This window comes from Chrysoperla carnea, chromosome 2, assembly GCF_905475395.1.
Source record: "Chrysoperla carnea chromosome 2, inChrCarn1.1, whole genome shotgun sequence".
Taxonomy (NCBI): Eukaryota; Metazoa; Arthropoda; class Insecta; order Neuroptera; family Chrysopidae; genus Chrysoperla; species Chrysoperla carnea.
The window spans coordinates 66,264,118-66,282,235 of NC_058338.1; the positions used below are offsets into that span (position 1 = coordinate 66,264,118).

At 31.2% G+C, this 18,118-nt stretch overlaps 1 protein-coding gene across 4 annotated transcripts; it reads left to right on the forward strand.

Annotated features, from left to right (window-relative positions):
* The first annotated feature begins 655 nt into the window (after positions 1-655).
* Positions 656-17,006, forward strand: LOC123293564 (spectrin alpha chain). Of its 4 annotated transcripts, XM_044874424.1 has the most exons (21): positions 656-1,769; positions 2,226-2,822; positions 3,421-3,894; positions 3,956-4,268; positions 5,027-5,460; positions 5,540-5,674; positions 6,662-6,922; positions 6,985-7,695; positions 8,144-8,188; positions 8,915-9,063; positions 9,128-9,323; positions 9,558-9,806; positions 9,888-10,293; positions 11,203-11,398; positions 11,484-12,006; positions 12,341-12,545; positions 13,076-13,679; positions 14,842-14,865; positions 15,292-15,554; positions 15,618-15,955; positions 16,841-17,006. In XM_044874424.1, the coding sequence occupies exons 1-21, from the start codon at positions 708-710 to the stop codon at positions 16,967-16,969; spliced, it is 7,314 nt and encodes a 2,437-aa protein (XP_044730359.1). In that variant the 5' UTR covers positions 656-707; the 3' UTR covers positions 16,970-17,006. The 4 variants fall into 4 exon arrangements, with proteins under 4 accessions (XP_044730359.1, XP_044730360.1, XP_044730361.1 ...); XM_044874425.1 differs by lacking the exon at positions 14,842-14,865; XM_044874426.1 differs by lacking the exon at positions 8,144-8,188.
* The last annotated feature ends 1,112 nt before the right edge of the window (positions 17,007-18,118 follow it).

Genomic DNA, 18,118 nt, shown 5'->3' on the forward strand with positions numbered 1-18,118 from the left:
GTACATGAATGATATGTTTTCATAGATTTCCCTAGAACTAGTCGGTGGAAATTAAAAAAAAAACTATTTAAATAAATAGTTAAAACCTTAATAAATTATTGAAAACAAAAAAAATCCGTTGTGCCCGACTAATTAAGGATGTATGAGCAGTGTAGTGGGAACAATAAATTTAAAAAAAAATATTTTTTCAATTTTGATGTTGAGTTATGTTATAACTAAACAATTTAAGACGAAAAGTAAGAGTAACATTTTTCGATATTTGGAGTAATTTTCAAAATATCGAAAATGGAAAATTTTGTTTAATTATTTAGCTTTCGATATTTCGAAAACCAGGGCAGATATCGAAAAATTTTATTATTAATTTTCGTCTATAATCATGAAGTTATAACAAAATAGAAAATAAGGTACAAATAATTTCAACCCTAAATCTAAAATTATCTTGGTGCTTGTTCTATCTTATAAAAATAATAAAAATAAAAAGAAAAGAAAAATTATAAAAATAAAAATTCTAAACAAGATTTTTATTTATTTATGGGAAAGTAACTTTCATTTTGAGACGACTATGAATGAATTCTAATTTATTAATTTGTTCATTTTTTTATATGAAAGTTTCATTGAAAAGTAGAAAAATAGTAATACAATTTTTTAATTTCAGATATTTATTTTTTAAACATTCGAATAATTTGTAATTACGAAAATTTATCATCATGGAGCAAATCACTCCAAAAGAAATTCGTATCCTTGAAACAGCTGAAGACATTCAAGAACGTCGTGTTCAAGTATTAACACGTTACGGGCATTTTAAAGCAGATGCTCGTGCAAAACGTGAGAAACTTGAAGATTCACGTCGTTTTCAATACTTCAAACGTGATGCGGATGAGTTAGAAGGATGGATCCATGAAAAATTACAAGCTGCATCCGATGAAAGTTACAAAGATCCAACCAATTTACAAGCTAAAATACAAAAACATCAAGCTTTTGAAGCGGAAGTTGCTGCCCATAGTAATGCAATTGTTGTTCTAGATAACACTGGCCAAGAAATGATTAATAACTCACATTTTGCTTCCGATACAATTCGACGTCGTCTTGAAGAATTACATCGTTTATGGGAATTGCTCTTATCGAAATTAGCTGAAAAAGGAATGAAATTACAACAAGCTCTTGTATTGGTCCAATTTATTCGTAAATGTGATGAAGTCATGTTTTGGATTAATGATAAAGGTACTTTTGTGACCACCGAAGAGTTTGGACATGATTTAGAACATGTAGAAGTACTACAACGTAAATTTGACGAATTCCAAAAAGATATGGCTTCACAAGAGTATCGTGTAAGCGAAGTTAACGAACTTGCCGATAAACTTTTATTAGAAGGTCATCCCGAACGTGATACTATTATTCAACGTAAAAATGATTTGAATGAGGCATGGTTACGTTTGAAACAAATGGCAACTATGCGTCAAGAGAAATTATTTGGTGCCCATGAAATACAACGCTTTAATCGCGACGCAGATGAAACTGTTGCATGGATTTCAGAGAAAGACGTTGTTTTATCGTCTGATGATTATGGACGTGATTTAGCTAGCGTCCAAACTTTACAACGTAAACATGAAGGTGTTGAACGTGATTTGGCAGCTTTGGAAGATAAAGTTTCAACATTAGGAGCAGAAGCGGATCGTTTATGTGGTATTCATGGCGATCACAGTGATCAAATCCAAGATAAACGAAATGAAATCGCTGCATACTGGGAAAAGTTAACTCTCAAAGCTAAGGTAGATACTAAATTTAAAAAAAAATTAAATTAACTTGATTTTTGTATTTTAACCAAAGATGTCCATAAATGTCCACTTATCGAAATAGTCTATTAAAATAATGACGTATTTTAAAGTCACTGAATCCATAACTGAGATAAAAAAATAAAATAGCTGGTTGAAAGAAAATTATTTCTGTTACTTTCAAAACTGTCAATTTAAGAAAGTCAACTTTAGAGAATTTTAATCATCGCAAATAAGTGTAGATAAACCCTCTGAGTTCTGAAAAACATTGCAACATTTTCTTTTTGAGATTCACTCAAAGAAAATTAGTAGCTTTAAAATAACTTAGACGAAGTTTTATCCCGAATTAAACAACACATATTGAATTGTTCTTACTCTAAATTTTCGAAGGGATTCACTGAATTAGATTAATATATTATAAATCGTTAATATTTATATTTTATTTATTACCAGGAACGCAAACAAAAATTGGATGAATCTTACTTCTTACATCGTTTTCTTGCTGATTATCGTGATTTAGTATCATGGATAAACGACATGAAAAACATAATATCCGCCGACGAACTCGCGAAAGATGTAGCTGGCGCTGAAGCACTGTTAGAACGTCACCAAGAACATCGTGGAGAAATTGATGCACGCGAAGACAGTTTTGTAGCAACAGCAAAAGCTGGTAAACAATTAGTTGATCGTGGACATTCAGCTGCTGATCAAGTTGAGGAGAAATTAAATAGTTTACACGAGGAGAAAGCATCATTGTTAAAAGTATGGGAAGAACGTAAAATTTTATATGAACAATGTATGGACTTGCAATTATTTTATCGTGATACGGAACAAGCTGATACATGGATGGCAAAACAAGAAGCATTCTTGGCTAATGAAGATTTAGGTGACTCATTAGATTCCGTGGAAGCATTAATTAAAAAACATGAAGATTTCGAAAAAAGTTTGGCTGCACAAGAAGAGAAAATTAACATTTTGGATGAATTTGCTACGAAGCTAATTGAAGGACAACATTATGCAGCCGATGATGTCGCTCAACGTCGTGCTATGGTAAGCTTCATCTTTACCAAGATTTTGTTGTATAATTCATTATTCTACTCTCAAAAACTAGTCTGATCGCCTTCAAAGGAGGTTAAATTTGTACTTCATATGTGACGTCAAATCACATAAAATCAAGTTTCGCAAGAAGTACGAAGTTAGATGGAGATTTCGATAGTTAATTTGGTGGTTAATCGACGTTATTTGTCGAACTTTGGTTTTAAATTCGTGCCCTTTGTAAAGATGTGGAGTTATTGTCATGTAAAATCTTCAAATTGTGTTTCCTATGAAAAATTTTTAATACAGTAAAACATCAATTTTTATTGGTCATTTCTTCATTTGTCTTTCCGGAATGAATTCAAGATGGTCAAAATCATGAATGTCGAAGAAAACAATGTTCTCCACCATTTGTAAGCTAGTTTTCGATTATTAAATAGACGAAATATCCTTCGTAATACTAAATGCAAACTCTTAGTTTAAACATTTTTTTTGAATTTACTGACAATTATTTTTTGAATTGTCGGGAATTTTTCAAGTTACAAATTCCGATACATTTCATTCCTCAATTTCAACTAATTTATTATATTAAAGCAACCGTTTTTTCTTTTAGCTATTGGAACGCCGTTCTGCGTTAAAAGAACGTTCATCCTTACGTCGTGCTACTTTAGAAGATTCCTATCGCTTACAACAATTCGAACGTGATTGTGACGAAACAAAAGGATGGATTAACGAAAAATTGAAATTCGCCACTGATGATAATTACTTAGATCCAACAAATTTAAATGGCAAAGTTCAAAAACATCAAAATTTCGAACAAGAATTGAATGCAAACAAAACACGTATTGATGATATTACTTCCACTGGACATGAGCTAATTGAAGCAAATCATTATGCTGCAGATCGAATTAAAACTCGCATGGATGAAATTACAACTTTATGGGACACTTTGGAACAAGCTTCGGATAAAAAAGGTAGTAAATTACAGGAAGCAAGTCAACAGCAACAATTTAATCGTACGGTTGAAGATGTTGAATTGTGGTTATCAGAAGTTGAAGGTCAACTTATGTCCGAAGATTATGGAAAAGTAAGTATTATTTTTTCTAGAACCTTAGACACTTTACTTCATTGCTACGCTCAACTTATAGGATTTAACATCTGTGCAAAATCTCCAAAAGAAACATGCACTATTAGAAGCTGATGTTGGCTCCCATGCAGATCGTATGGAAGGCATTAAAGGAAATGCACGCCAATTTGTTGAACGAGGACACTTTGATGCTGAATCAATTGAAGCTAAACAAAAGACATTAGAAGATCGATATGCAGCCTTACAAAAACCAATGGCTGTACGTAAACAACGTTTACTTGACTCCTTACAAGTTCAACAATTATTCCGTGATATTGAAGACGAAGAGGCATGGATCCGTGAAAAGGAACCTGTTGCTGCAAGTACTAATAGAGGTATACAATGTTAAACAAAATCATAACTTATATTATCACTATCACGCTTAGATCCAACGTACAGGGATGAGATTTAGGTTAAAAACCATTTGGGTACTAGAGGTTTGCAACCTAAAAGTTGAAATTTAGCATTGGCATGATCAAAGACACAGAGAATGGGCTGTAGAAAGAGACAAAGCTTTTCTATGGTCAATACCTGTTTCTTTTCTATAGGTCTGTAGAAATTTTGGAAAGAGACAACTACTGGCCGTACATTCGCTTTATTTCTCATAATTTTTTGCACGTATTTACTATACAGCTGGGGGACACTCAGTTGATGTCTTTGAGCATGATCGAAAGAATTATTAATAGAATCCTTTCTTATTTAAGAGAATTCATTTATTTTGCATATCCTAATCATTTAAAATTTTTTGCTCTGATGTATAATTGAATGAATCTCGTGAATTCTAATTTTAGCCTAATTTCTCCAATCTGAAGGAGGGAAAGTATTTTCAATGGACAATAGACTTTCACCCTTTTTGGAAATAATACATGTTTTCTATCCACATGGGACGATTAAATTGCTATAAACTTTATAAATTCGATTCTAGGTATACGTGAATTGATTAACCTTTCCAAATTCATCCTTTCTTAAACTTTTGCAGTCGTATTTTTATCATTCAGTTTCTTATTTCTCCAACCTAAGAAGATTTTGTAATTCGCAATATTTCTTAAGCATATTACTGCAAAAAATGTTAATTAAAATATTTTGATTTCAGGTCGTGACTTAATTGGTGTACAAAATTTAATGAAAAAACACAGTGCAGTATTAGCTGAAATTAATAACCATGAAGCACGTACTCAAGCTGTTGTACAAGCCGGTAATCAAATGGTTGATGATGAACATTTTGCATCTGATGAAATTAAAAATCGTACATCGAATTTACTTGCACATTGGAATCAACTAAAAGAGAAAGCATTACAACGTAAACAAGATTTAGAGGATTCACTTCAAGCACATCAATATTTCGCTGACGCAAACGAGGCTGAATCATGGATGAAAGAAAAAGAACCAATTGTTAGTAACACCGATTATGGTAAAGATGAAGATTCATCGGAAGCGTTATTAAAGAAACATGAGGCACTTATGAGTGATTTAGAAGCCTTTGGTAATACCATTCAATCGTTGAAAGAACAGGCACAAGCTTGTCGAGTAAGTAAAAATTTTTTTTAGTCTCAGTATGAGTCTAACGAAAAGAAATGAATTTTTTTAATTTAATTTTTTTTAACAGCAACAAGAAACTCCAGTAGTTGATGTTACTGGCAAAGAATGTGTGGTTGCTTTATATGATTACACAGAAAAATCACCTCGTGAAGTATCAATGAAGAAAGGAGATGTTCTCACATTATTAAACTCAAACAACAAGGTATGTTTTTTTTGAACTCGAATTTCTGATATTATATTGTGTTAAAAAATATAAATTTTCGCTTTGAAATATTTATATTTTTTATCAAAATTTCTTATTTTCCGAAACCTTTTTTATATTTTTTGAGAAAGTAGCTAAATTAAATAAGCTTTTATCCTGAAAAGAATCAGGCATAATGATTAAGATATTTTCAGAATGAATGCACTTGTAGGAAGATTTGGCCATCATAGACTCAGAATAATGTTAGCTGTGATATCCGAAGATGTCGAATTTTGGGTTGTTTAGATCGCAAGATAATCAGCATGTATAAAACTTTCTGTCCTCTCAGATATTTTATACGATATTTAAAAAATTCTCGCGACAGAATTAAAAAAAAAAAAATAGAAGAGTTGAAACTAATGTTTATAAATAAAATTAAAAAAAAAAATAGCACCACGTCGTTTTGTTTTCGAGATATTAATTTTGACGTAAATTAGCCAAAATTGGAAACGCAGATATAATAGGGAATAATCCTGATGTCGAATTTGCCATAACACTCATAAAAATGCAAAACTAGACTTGAAACCATAATAAAATTTGAAAGTGAAATTAAAATTGATTAAATCAGGAAGAAATTATAAGCAATCAAAGATTGCATTCAAAGGTTCTTCTTTTAACAAAACACAGTTTTATATGTAACCTCTATGCCGTATCTTCCTCTTTATTCAATTAAAATTACAACTTCACTTTCCATTTGTGAAATGAAAATTCTTCACCTGAAGTGATAAAAAAAATTTAGTCCGATCCCCTATTATCTCGTGTTTTAAACGGTCAAAATTTCTGAAACGTTTCGATTTAATAGTAAGCCCTATTAAGTTCTTAAATTTAATTTCTCGTTAAATTCTGTCGAAAAAACATTTTACCATAGCTTTAGCATTGAAACTGCAAATTCCTTAATTATCCGAGATAATTTGTTAATTTTCATTCATATTCTCACATTTTGTTCAGGATTGGTGGAAAGTGGAAGTAAATGATCGCCAAGGATTTGTACCTGCCGCATATGTTAAAAAATTGGAAGCTGGTTTATCAGCATCCCAACAAAGTTTAGCTGATGGAAGTAGTATTGCCGCTCGACAAGTTCAAATTCAAGCTGCCTATGAACGATTATTGGCATTAGCGCGTGATCGTCAAAATCGTTTGAATGAAACTGTTAAAGCTTATGTTCTTGTACGTGAAGCTGCTGAATTAGCAACATGGATTAAAGACAAAGTAAATATAATAAAATTGTTTCACAAATATAAAACTTGTTAAATATGAATGTTTTTCACCAGGAAAACCATGCTCAAGTACAAGATGTTGGTGAAGACTTAGAACAAGTTGAAGTAATGCAAAAGAAATTTGATGATTTCCAAGCTGATCTAAAAGCCAATGAAGTTCGTTTAGCTGAAATGAATGAAATTGCCATGCAACTTGTATCATTAGGTCAAACTGAAGCTGCTGTAAAAATTCAAACACAAATTGAAGATTTGAATCAAAAATGGACATCTTTACAACAATTAAGTGCTGAACGAGCAACACAATTAGGTTCTGCACATGAAGTACAACGTTTCCATCGCGATGTTGACGAAACCAAAGATTGGATTCAGGAGAAAGATGATGCATTAAATAATGATGATTTGGGTAAAGATTTACGTAGTGTCCAAGCGTTACAACGTAAACATGAAGGTTTAGAGCGTGATCTAGCTGCACTGGGTGATAAAATACGTCAACTGGATGATACAGCTAATCGTTTAATGCAAACACATCCAGAGAGTGCTGAACAAACTTATGCTAAACAGAAAGAAATTAATGAGGAATGGACACAATTAACAGCAAAAGCGAATGCACGCAAAGAGCGTTTGTTAGATTCCTATGATTTACAGCGATTCTTAAGCGATTATCGTGATTTAATGGCATGGATTAATTCAATGATGACATTAGTTAGTAGCGAAGAACTAGCTAATGATGTGACAGGTGCAGAAGCTTTACTAGAACGACATCAAGTAAGTTGTTTATTATTTTTGTTTATTTAGGTCTGTCTGTCTAGTGAGTGTCACTCGAATGTTTATTCGCTTGTAGCCCTGATAACAGGGTGACAGTCAGTTCTCAAGGAGGGCACTTTGGTCTAATTGCTAGGGACCTATTGCCAATACCCCTCTTTTTAGTATTATGATTATAAAATCTAAAATACAAACAACAATATTTTTCTCTTCGAAGGGAAACAAATCAAAACTTAATTTAAAATCATTTAGAAATTTAGTAAACACTATTCTTTCTTAAAAAGTGGGGTAAAAATTTTTTTTTTTTAGTTATAAAAATATTCAATTTTAGTAAAAACATATCCGAACGAATTCCACAGAAATTACATTCGATTTTTCAAGTTAACAATTTTGACCGCAGTTTTTTTAATAATTTTATTGACTTTTTTTCCAATAATTTTTAAAATTTTAGAATCAAAGATCAGAAATTGATGCACATTATGGAATAATTCCGCAGGTATTTAAAGCGTGTGAGGCATCAACATCGATTTATTTTGCTCTATTAATTGTAAAATTGGCTTTTTTTTATTAAGTAATTTTTGATAGAGTGTGGGCCTTAATAAATTATTGTAAAATTTTACTGCATTCAAAGATAAAATGTATTCAAGCCAAAAATGCATGCCCCTATATTCCTACGAATGAAGGAATGATCCAAAACACCTTCTTTTATCAACGCCGATTGACCGGCTTGTAAATAATCAACGAAATACGAAAATGCTTATTGTAAAAATTCTAAATTGCTTTTTGGTAAAAATTTATCGTGATTACAATCAGTTTGATGAAAGCTTAGCCAATTTTAATAGAGTTGGTACAAATTCTATCTTTATTTAAAGTTAACTCAAAATTTATATAACTGAAATTTAGTTTTGTAATATCCGTGCTTTTAATTAAGGCTGTCCTGACATAACATTTAGTTCAGTAATGGTACTATTAAGTCCTCCATTCAGTTTTCGTGTCAGGGTAACCTTAAGCTTTATTAACCCGACATGTGTATTTTTGCAAAGTTTATTTATAGGTGTTTTTGCTTTTTATTAACGAAAGTCCCGATTTGAATTCCTAAGAAATATTTTGAAGAGCTGTATATTTGTGTTATTCATTTATTTACTAACAGAAAAGCCAGTTTGTTTGTTCTTTTAATGTCAAAACTTTTTGGAATTATTTAAATAAACAATTTTTTCTCTAGGAACATCGAACAGAAATTGACGCACGCTCTGGTACATTCCAAGCATTTGAATTGTTTGGTAGCCAATTATTACAATCTGGACATTATGCTAGCGTTGAAATACAAGAAAAATTGGAATCAATGGCTGAAGCACGTCAAGAACTTGAAAAGTATGTAAAAAATATTTTTAAGTAGAATTTTGTGTTATTTAAAATGTGTATGTAAAATTTTTAGAGCATGGATAGCACGCCGTATGCAATTGGATCAAAATCTCGAATTACAATTATTCTATCGCGATTGCGAACAAGCTGAAAATTGGATGTCATCACGTGAAGCATTTTTGGCATCTGAGGAAGTTGATTCAAAGGGTGATAATGTTGAAGCTTTAATTAAGAAACATGAAGATTTTGATAAAGCTATTAATGCTCATGTAAGTTTATATTTTCATTAATTCAATGTTTACATCCAAATGCGATTTAAAAACATTAATTGAGTCCAATAACCAATACTCTACAACGAACAAAAATTGTGTAATGTAAGTCACTTTTCGAAAACATCTTAACATATATCTAATAATCGTTATATCTCCAAAAATTAATTATTTCCGAAATTAAAAACATATGATATACTGGAAATAAAAGTAATTTATATTTTACAAATTTAGGAAGAAAAAATTGCTGCTTTACAAACATTAGCGGATCAATTAATTGCTGCTGATCATTACGCAGCGAAACCAATTGATGATAAACGTAAACAAGTATTAGACAGATGGCGTCACTTAAAGGATGCACTCATTGAAAAACGTTCAAAATTGGGTGAATCACAAACTTTGCAACAATTTTCTCGAGATGCTGATGAAATGGAAAATTGGATTGCAGAAAAACTACAGCTAGCTACTGAAGAAAGCTACAAGGTAAATTTTAACATCTTGTTACATCCAAAATTTTATTCCTAATGCAAAAATATACGCGGATTTATGTTATTTGCTTTTTAGGATCCAGCAAATATTCAATCGAAACATCAAAAACATCAAGCGTTTGAAGCTGAATTGGCTGCAAATGCTGATCGTATACAATCTGTGCTAGCTATGGGCGGTAATTTAATTGATAAACATCAATGTGCTGGCTCTGAAGATGCTGTACAAGCTCGATTAGCTTCAATTGCTGATCAATGGGAATTCTTGACACAAAAAACAACTGAAAAATCATTAAAATTAAAGGAGGCAAATAAACAACGCACATATATTGCTGCTGTTAAAGATTTAGACTTTTGGTTGGGTGAAGTTGAAAGTTTATTAACAAGCGAAGATGCTGGTAAAGATTTAGCATCTGTACAAAATCTCATGAAGAAACATCAATTGGTTGAGGCTGATATTCAGGCACATGAAGATCGTATTAAAGGTTTGTATTTCAGCTTCAGTTTTAAAATTATTTAATCGAAAAATACCTTATATAGAAATTTTTCTCACTAAAGATGAGAAATGAGGAATACCGATCTGTAGTGTCGATCCATTTTAAATAAAATTCATGATTAGAGAGGGATTGGCGAATTACAGTATAATCTGGTTAAGTGAGACATTAAAGGGCTTGCAAATTTGTCTCACTTATACAGGTATTCCACTTACTCAGTGTCTCAGATTTCCATGTATAAATAAATATCTGTCTCATTAACAGAGGTTTAATAGCGTTGCTTTCTCCACAAATTGCTTTGAAAATTATACCGTTTCTTTTTTTAAACCCTTCCAACCAATCATTGCTGCTACAAAAATTATGAATACCGAGCCTTCGCGGGAAAATTTGTGCCTTTTTAATCATCGATCCACTTACCGGAACGTTTTTATTATGAAGTTGCTTGACCCATGTTAACAAACAGTGTTCAAATTCTGGATATTCTGATAAACGTACACGATTTTGTTTCCCTTGACCTTCAGTTTTGGCATTTTTCAAATAAACAACCGTATGATACTAAAGCAAAACTAAAACTTAAGATCATTGAGGCTCAAAATTAGTTTAGTGCGGAATTTGCTGGTTGACTAAGAATAAGTAAACAAACAAAACGATGTTATCTCAGTTCTCACTTACAGATGTTAATGCATGTAAAATTAACTCGCTGTCTCATTTATAGAGGTAAATATGACGATAAAATCTAAAGCACGAATTCCAGATATAGAGGTCCTACTAACAGAGATAATTCAGTGCCAAAGTGTTGGAACCTCAGCATGAATTCCAGTTATGGAGGTTTCTCACTTATCCAGGTCCCACTTAACCAAGTTCTACTGTATATCAATTTTTATATTTATTTTATTATAGATATGAACACTCAAGCCGATTCCTTGATTGAAAGTGGCCAATTCGATACAGCAAGTATTCAAGAGAAACGACAATCGATTAATGAACGCTATGAGCGTATTCGTAATTTGGCAGCTCACCGTCAAGCAAGATTAAATGAAGCGAACACTTTACATCAATTCTTCCGTGATATTGCTGATGAAGAATCGTGGATTAAGTAAGATATTTTCTTAAATAATTTATCTACATGATCATAAGCTTGTTCTTTTCAAGGATATATTAAATTTTTTTTTCAAACACAGGGAAAAGAAATTATTGGTTGGATCTGACGATTATGGACGTGATTTAACTGGCGTACAAAATTTGAAAAAGAAACACAAACGTTTAGAAGCTGAATTAGGTTCACATGAACCAGCTATTCAAGCGGTACAAGAAGCTGGTGAAAAATTAATGGATGTATCCAATTTAGGTGTACCAGAAATAGAACAACGTTTGAAAGCCTTGAATTTAGCGTGGGCTGAATTGAAACAATTGGCAGCTACACGTGGACAAAAATTAGATGAATCTTTAACATATCAACAATTTCTTGCTAAAGTTGAAGAGGAAGAGGCATGGATCAGTGAAAAACAACAATTATTATCTGTTGAGGATTATGGTGATACAATGGCAGCTGTACAAGGCCTATTGAAAAAACATGATGCATTTGAAACTGATTTTGCAGTTCATCGTGATCGTTGTACAGATATTTGTGATGCTGGATTGAAATTAATTAATGAAAAGAATCATCACTCTGATAGTATTTCACAGCGTTGTCAACAATTGCAGGTATGAAAAGATATAAATACAATTACAGGTATTGAAAAGATAATCTAATCACTTAGAAAAATTCTGCAAATTATGATAAAATTTCAAACTGCCTTTCAACTCGCGTAAACTCTTAATATTTCCTTCATCAAAAACTTAAAAGTGAACATATTTTACGATTACATTTATTAAAGAAAATCGCTCCATGAAAATGGTTCTGATGGAAAAAGTTTAGGAGCCCTGAGATTTGCAAAGAACTGCAACATTTAAAAAAAAATTAATCAATTTCCTATCAAGTTTATGAAGTGGAAATTTATCAAGAAATGTCCTAAAATAACTTAATTTTAATTTTCAGAATAAATTGGATAATTTAAGTTCATTGGCTGCACGTCGTAAATCACGGTTAATGGATAATTCAGCATATCTACAATTCATGTGGAAAGCAGATGTTGTTGAATCATGGATTGCTGATAAAGAAACTCATGTTCGTTCTGAAGAATTTGGACGTGATTTATCTACTGTTCAAACTCTATTGACTAAACAAGAAACATTCGACGCCGGTTAGTGTCACACAATTGAAATTTACAAAATTTATAAAATTCCTGACAAATTTTTCGGGTATGGAACCCTAAAGTCGCATTTGAAATATATCTTAGAACATCCTCCATTAACCTTTTCCTTAAAGTGTTTTTTAACACCTTTTTCTTTAGAGTGTTCTCCAAACTGAAAACAGATTTAGAGGATCATCGCCTTTTTCTTTTGTTTGTTCCGGGTACGGAACCCTAAACTCGCACTTAAGAAACATAGCTAAGAAAACTCTCCATTAAATTACCTTTCAAACGAAACAAAAAATATCAAAATTAATTCATCCATTTATACGCTACGATGCCGCAGATAGACACACGCATAGCGGCCAAACTTATGACACCCCCTTTTTTTGGTTCGGAAGTTAAAAAGTGTATATTTCTTTTGTATATTTTTTCAAATTTTGTTCTCATGAAATGATTTTTGATCCAAGTCCCTTAATTTTTGAAGATAGTTCAAAACATAATGATCATTCCAATTTTTTTTAAATAAAATTTTTTTACAGGTCTACATGCCTTTGAACATGAAGGTATTCAAAATATAACCACATTAAAAGATCAATTAATAGCTGCCAATCATGATCAAACACCAGCTATTCTTAAGCGTCACGCTGATGTTATTGCTAGATGGCAAAAATTATTAGCTGATTCAAATGCACGCAAACAACGTTTATTACGTATGCAAGAACAATTCCGTCAAATTGAAGAACTCTATTTAACATTCGCGAAAAAAGCATCAGCATTTAATTCATGGTTCGAGAATGCTGAAGAAGATTTAACTGATCCCGTACGTTGTAATTCAATTGAAGAAATTCGTGCTTTGCGTGAAGCACACGCACAATTCCAAGCATCTTTATCATCCGCACAAGCTGATTTTGATGCATTAGCATCATTGGATCATCAAATCAAATCATTTAATGTTGGTCCAAATCCGTATACATGGTTCACAATGGAAGCATTGGAAGATACATGGAGGAATTTACAAAAGATCATTGGAGAACGTGATATGGAATTGGCTAAAGAGGCACAACGTCAAGAAGAAAATGATAAATTACGTAAAGAGTTTGCGAAATATTCAAATGCATTCCATCAATGGCTCACTGAAACTCGGTAAGTTTGTAAATTTTTGTTATTTTTTATCACTTTTTAACAGGCTGGCAAAAGTAAAAGTTCCTGTAGGTATCTGTAAACAGGAAATAGAGTCTAAAATGCAAGTTGTTTTAAGTATCCGCCGGAACGACTGAACGGATCTGGATGAAATTTGGTACAGAGACAGATTATAGTCTGGAATAGCACAATAGGCTAATTTTTAATTGGTAAAATTTTCCCGTGGGATAGATTTGTTTTAATTTTTCATAGAGAAAAGGATCGACATGATTTTTTTTGCATAGGTATAGTGGTAGTTTAAGGATAAAAAAATGACAGTATTTTTAGAAGATTTTTAAAAGTTCGTGAAATAGATTTTTAGCGCATTTTTCTCAATAAGGCTTGATTGATTTTCACAGTACGATTAAAATTCTAGCAATCTCTTTAAATCGCGAATAACACTGCGGGACGCAGCTAGTATAGAATAAAAATTTCATGTTCAAGGAAATCACACGGATCAAATCTGAATGAAGGGTAGTTGACAGATAGTATTTATTGGATTTTTTTCTTACTATTAAAGTAGTTCGGTTGTTTGGCCAACTACGGTGAATGTTCATTTTTTTTTTTTTTTTGTGATAAATGATAGTCTAAAGTCTCTTGATCACAATAAACATAGTTTTGAGGCCTCTTGCAGGGCAAAATTGTGAATTATTTCATTTAAAAATTGTGATTTTTAACTCTTTTTATAATGTTAATTGTACAAAAATTAATCGGTGATTGAGTTTCAAAAAAGTTTCCACCATAAAGAAAATTTATCACAGATTCTGTTTATGAAAAAAAAAACAACACCTTACTGCGCTTTCCAAAAAAAATACATAAAAAACTTTGGTTTTTATACGGTTAAACGTCAAAAACTAGTCAAATTGACATATAAATTTTATCTTTTACGATATTTTTAAAGCACTAAAAAACATTTACGTGATACAAATATTGTTTTTATTCATAACATAAATTAGTTGCTAACTTGACTAGTCATGTGACGGCCGAACTACTTTAAGGCCAGTTTTCTGGATAGAGGTTTTTTTATTTAGAGGGGGCGTAATAAATATAAACAACGTAATTAATTTTTTGATAAATCAATTTTCTCAAAATATAATTTTTGGTTATTCTTTAATTAAAATTTCAGATACCGTATTCTTGGCTGGGATGGGTGATTATATTTTTACTTGTTTACTGAATATTGTTTTCAGCATGAAGATTTATAATTTACTAACTAAGTGTGTGATTTGTTTTACTAAAGATTCACAGTTTTGGAGTGACAACGTGATTATTAAAAGTTCATTTGCATGTAAAAGGCATCGCTACATAATTATTTTATACCAGCGTTTATTTTTGACATCGAGTAATTCATATATAAATAAATAGTACCTAATAAGAAAATGATTTTTATTAAGTAATTGCAAAGGAACTCTTATGCGAATGGACTTTAAAAAATCCCAAAAACCTAATCATATTATGTATAACAAATTTCCTTGATAATGTTTTTGTTTTGTTTTCCAATCAAAATGGAGATTGTTCGTGATTTTATTTTATTTTTTAATTTCAAAAATTAATATTATATTTTTGTATTGTGTAGTACATCTATGATGGAAGGTTCCGGTTCTTTGGAACAACAATTAGAAGCCACGAAACGTAAAGCTGCTGAGGTGCGTGCACGTCGTTCTGATTTGAAAAAGATTGAAGATTTGGGTGCAATATTGGAGGAACATTTAATTTTAGATAATCGTTACACAGAACATTCAACTGTTGGCTTAGCCCAACAATGGGATCAATTAGATCAATTGGGTATGCGTATGCAACATAATTTGGAACAACAAATACAAGCCAGAAATCAATCAGGTAAATATCTTGATCAAATTTATTTTTCAACAAGAAAATTAACCAAATTTTTTTTGTCTCCAGGTGTAAGTGAAGATGCTTTGAAAGAATTCTCAATGATGTTCAAACATTTCGACAAAGACAAGTCGGGTAAATTGAATCAACAAGAATTCAAATCATGTTTACGTGCGTTGGGTTATGATCTACCAATGGTGGAAGAAGGTCAACCTGATCCAGAATTTGAAGCCATATTAGATGTGGTGGATCCAAATCGTGATGGATATGTATCATTACAAGAATACATGGCATTTATGATTAGTAAAGAAACTGAAAATGTACAAAGTTCTGAGGAAATTGAAAATGCATTTAGAGCGATTACAGCTGGCGATCGTCCGTATGTTACAAAGGAAGAATTATATGCTGTAAGTATACGAAATTTTTATTTATTAATGAATTTCGTAATACTGTATACAAAAAATTATTATAGTATTATAGCACTTCGTTAATTAGGATCATGTGGGGCTAAATATCTTATCAAAAATTTTGGGATTGTGAAAACGTCCAAACTGCCTTATCAAAAAAGTATCGAATTTATTATCGATGATATTTTTCATATAATTTTGGCGTGGTAGTACAACCAATAAGATGGGATGCATAAATTTTGGTCCAAAAAAACGCCAAACTAATTATTTATCGTCCAAACTGTGCTCTGAAGGGTATTTTTGTTCGCTGATTACGAATCCATTGTCAGATTACACGGATTTTGTCACGTCTTCCAAAAATCTTGCCATTTTTTGACAAAGATAGACTCCGTTAATCTGACATCAGATTTGTCATCAGCGACCAAAAATAACTCCTAGGTAACAGTTTGGGAGATAGTTTTTTTCTTAGTTTTCCGTTTTTATGAAAAAAAGTGACATTTCGGGTCAAAAGTGGTATAATTTTTGGAATACGTGAAATAATTCGTGCAATCTGACATCGTATTCGTATTCAGTGACCAAAAAAAATTTGGCCTTCATACGTCTCCATCTGGGACCCTATGACCCTTTATGACTGGTTTGGTTGGCTGAATGTTTCTTGGGGTCCTATAAAAACGCTACAAAAAGTTTCATAAAAATCGGTTCTGTTTCCCCACAAAAAAGAATTTTCGACACTTTTTCCGATTTATTCATTGAATTATGGGACTTAATTTATTATTATTATCCACATATGAACATTTTTTTTTAAATAAAAAGTAAAGTTTTATCAATCCTCTCATTTAAAAAAATCAGAAATTTTTAAAAAATTATGTTTTCTTTCTTTTTCAGAATCTTACAAAGGAAATGGCCGATTATTGTGTAGCTCGTATGAAACCGTATATCGAACCGAAAACCGAACGTCCGATAGCTGGAGCACTCGATTATATTGAATTTACTCGTACACTATTTCAAAATTAATATTATAAAAATTTAAATCTATGTATTTAGCTTATAAAAAAACAAAAAATTATATGCTATATATTTATATTTAAAATATGTTTATAACTATTTCATTAAATTTTGCCTTAATTCTTAAAGAAAAGCTATGAGTTAGTAGCTAAAAGTTATTGACGAAAAATGAATGGTTAAAAAAATATTGTTTCGCTTTTACATAAAATAAAAATTAATATATACAAAAAATATTCTACGTAATTGTGCATTTATGAGTAAAATTATAAATTTATATAAATGGTTTTTAATTAAATAATTTTAACGCCAACAAGTAGATTTTTAGCTTCATATAATTTTATTTTTTAGCATATATTAAAAATTATATCAAAAATAAATAAATACATTGATTCCTGCTTAAAAACGAAAAACTTATTTATTTTATGTACAAAAAAATTTTTCCATTTAATTAACCCTAATTTCAATTTCAGCCTCTATATATTAATTATTTGTCAGCAGATGCTTTTTAAGGCGAGCACCAGGTGAAAACATTTTTTTAAAACTTTTTGAACACGTTTAACCTAATTAGCACGCTCATTCAATTTGCGTTAATTGATTTGTGCAAACTAATTTTGTGTTATCTGTATTGATCAGCAAAAAAAAAAAGTTAAGGTTCCGTATAGCCCACAGTTCAAGAATATAGAAATAATTTTTTTTCAGCGGGCTGCCGGTCAAAAATTTATAAAATTTTTCACTATCACAGACATATGTATTTTATAACACATACAGGATGCCCAAAATTAACGCAAGATTTAAAATTTACACCATTTGTACACTAGAGTGTTGACAAGGAAAAAGCAAAGACAGTTTAGGGGTTTTAAAAATGGAAGGAAGATACACGAAAAACGAACGTTAAAAAGGGAAAAGATAAATATTTTTAAATTAAAATAGTTTACAAATCATTCTCAAGTACATAAAACATGCTATTTATGACTAAACTCGATATACACACACAAATGCAAATTTACAAATGCAAGAACTCTTTTTTGTACGACAAAACACTTTCTTGGGTACACCATGAATGATGCCTTTTAACACATTTGAAATTTGAGGCTTGTGTTGAATAAATAAGCTTGCTATCGCTCAAATCTTGGAGAAAGGAGGAATTAAGCGTTTTAC

What these genes read in the sequence shown, in the direction of transcription:
- LOC123293564 (XM_044874424.1), top strand. Translation starts at nt 708, where the DNA reads ATGGAGCAAATCACTCCAAAAGAAATTCGTATCCTTGAAACAGCTGAA. An exon ending in TATTAAACTCAAACAACAAG is followed by an intron (nt 5,675 to 6,661) that starts GTATGTTTTTTT and finishes CATTTTGTTCAG; the next exon opens with GATTGGTGGAAAGTGGAAGT. An exon ending in CAAAGGAAGAATTATATGCT is followed by an intron (nt 15,956 to 16,840) that starts GTAAGTATACGA and finishes TTTCTTTTTCAG; the next exon opens with AATCTTACAAAGGAAATGGC.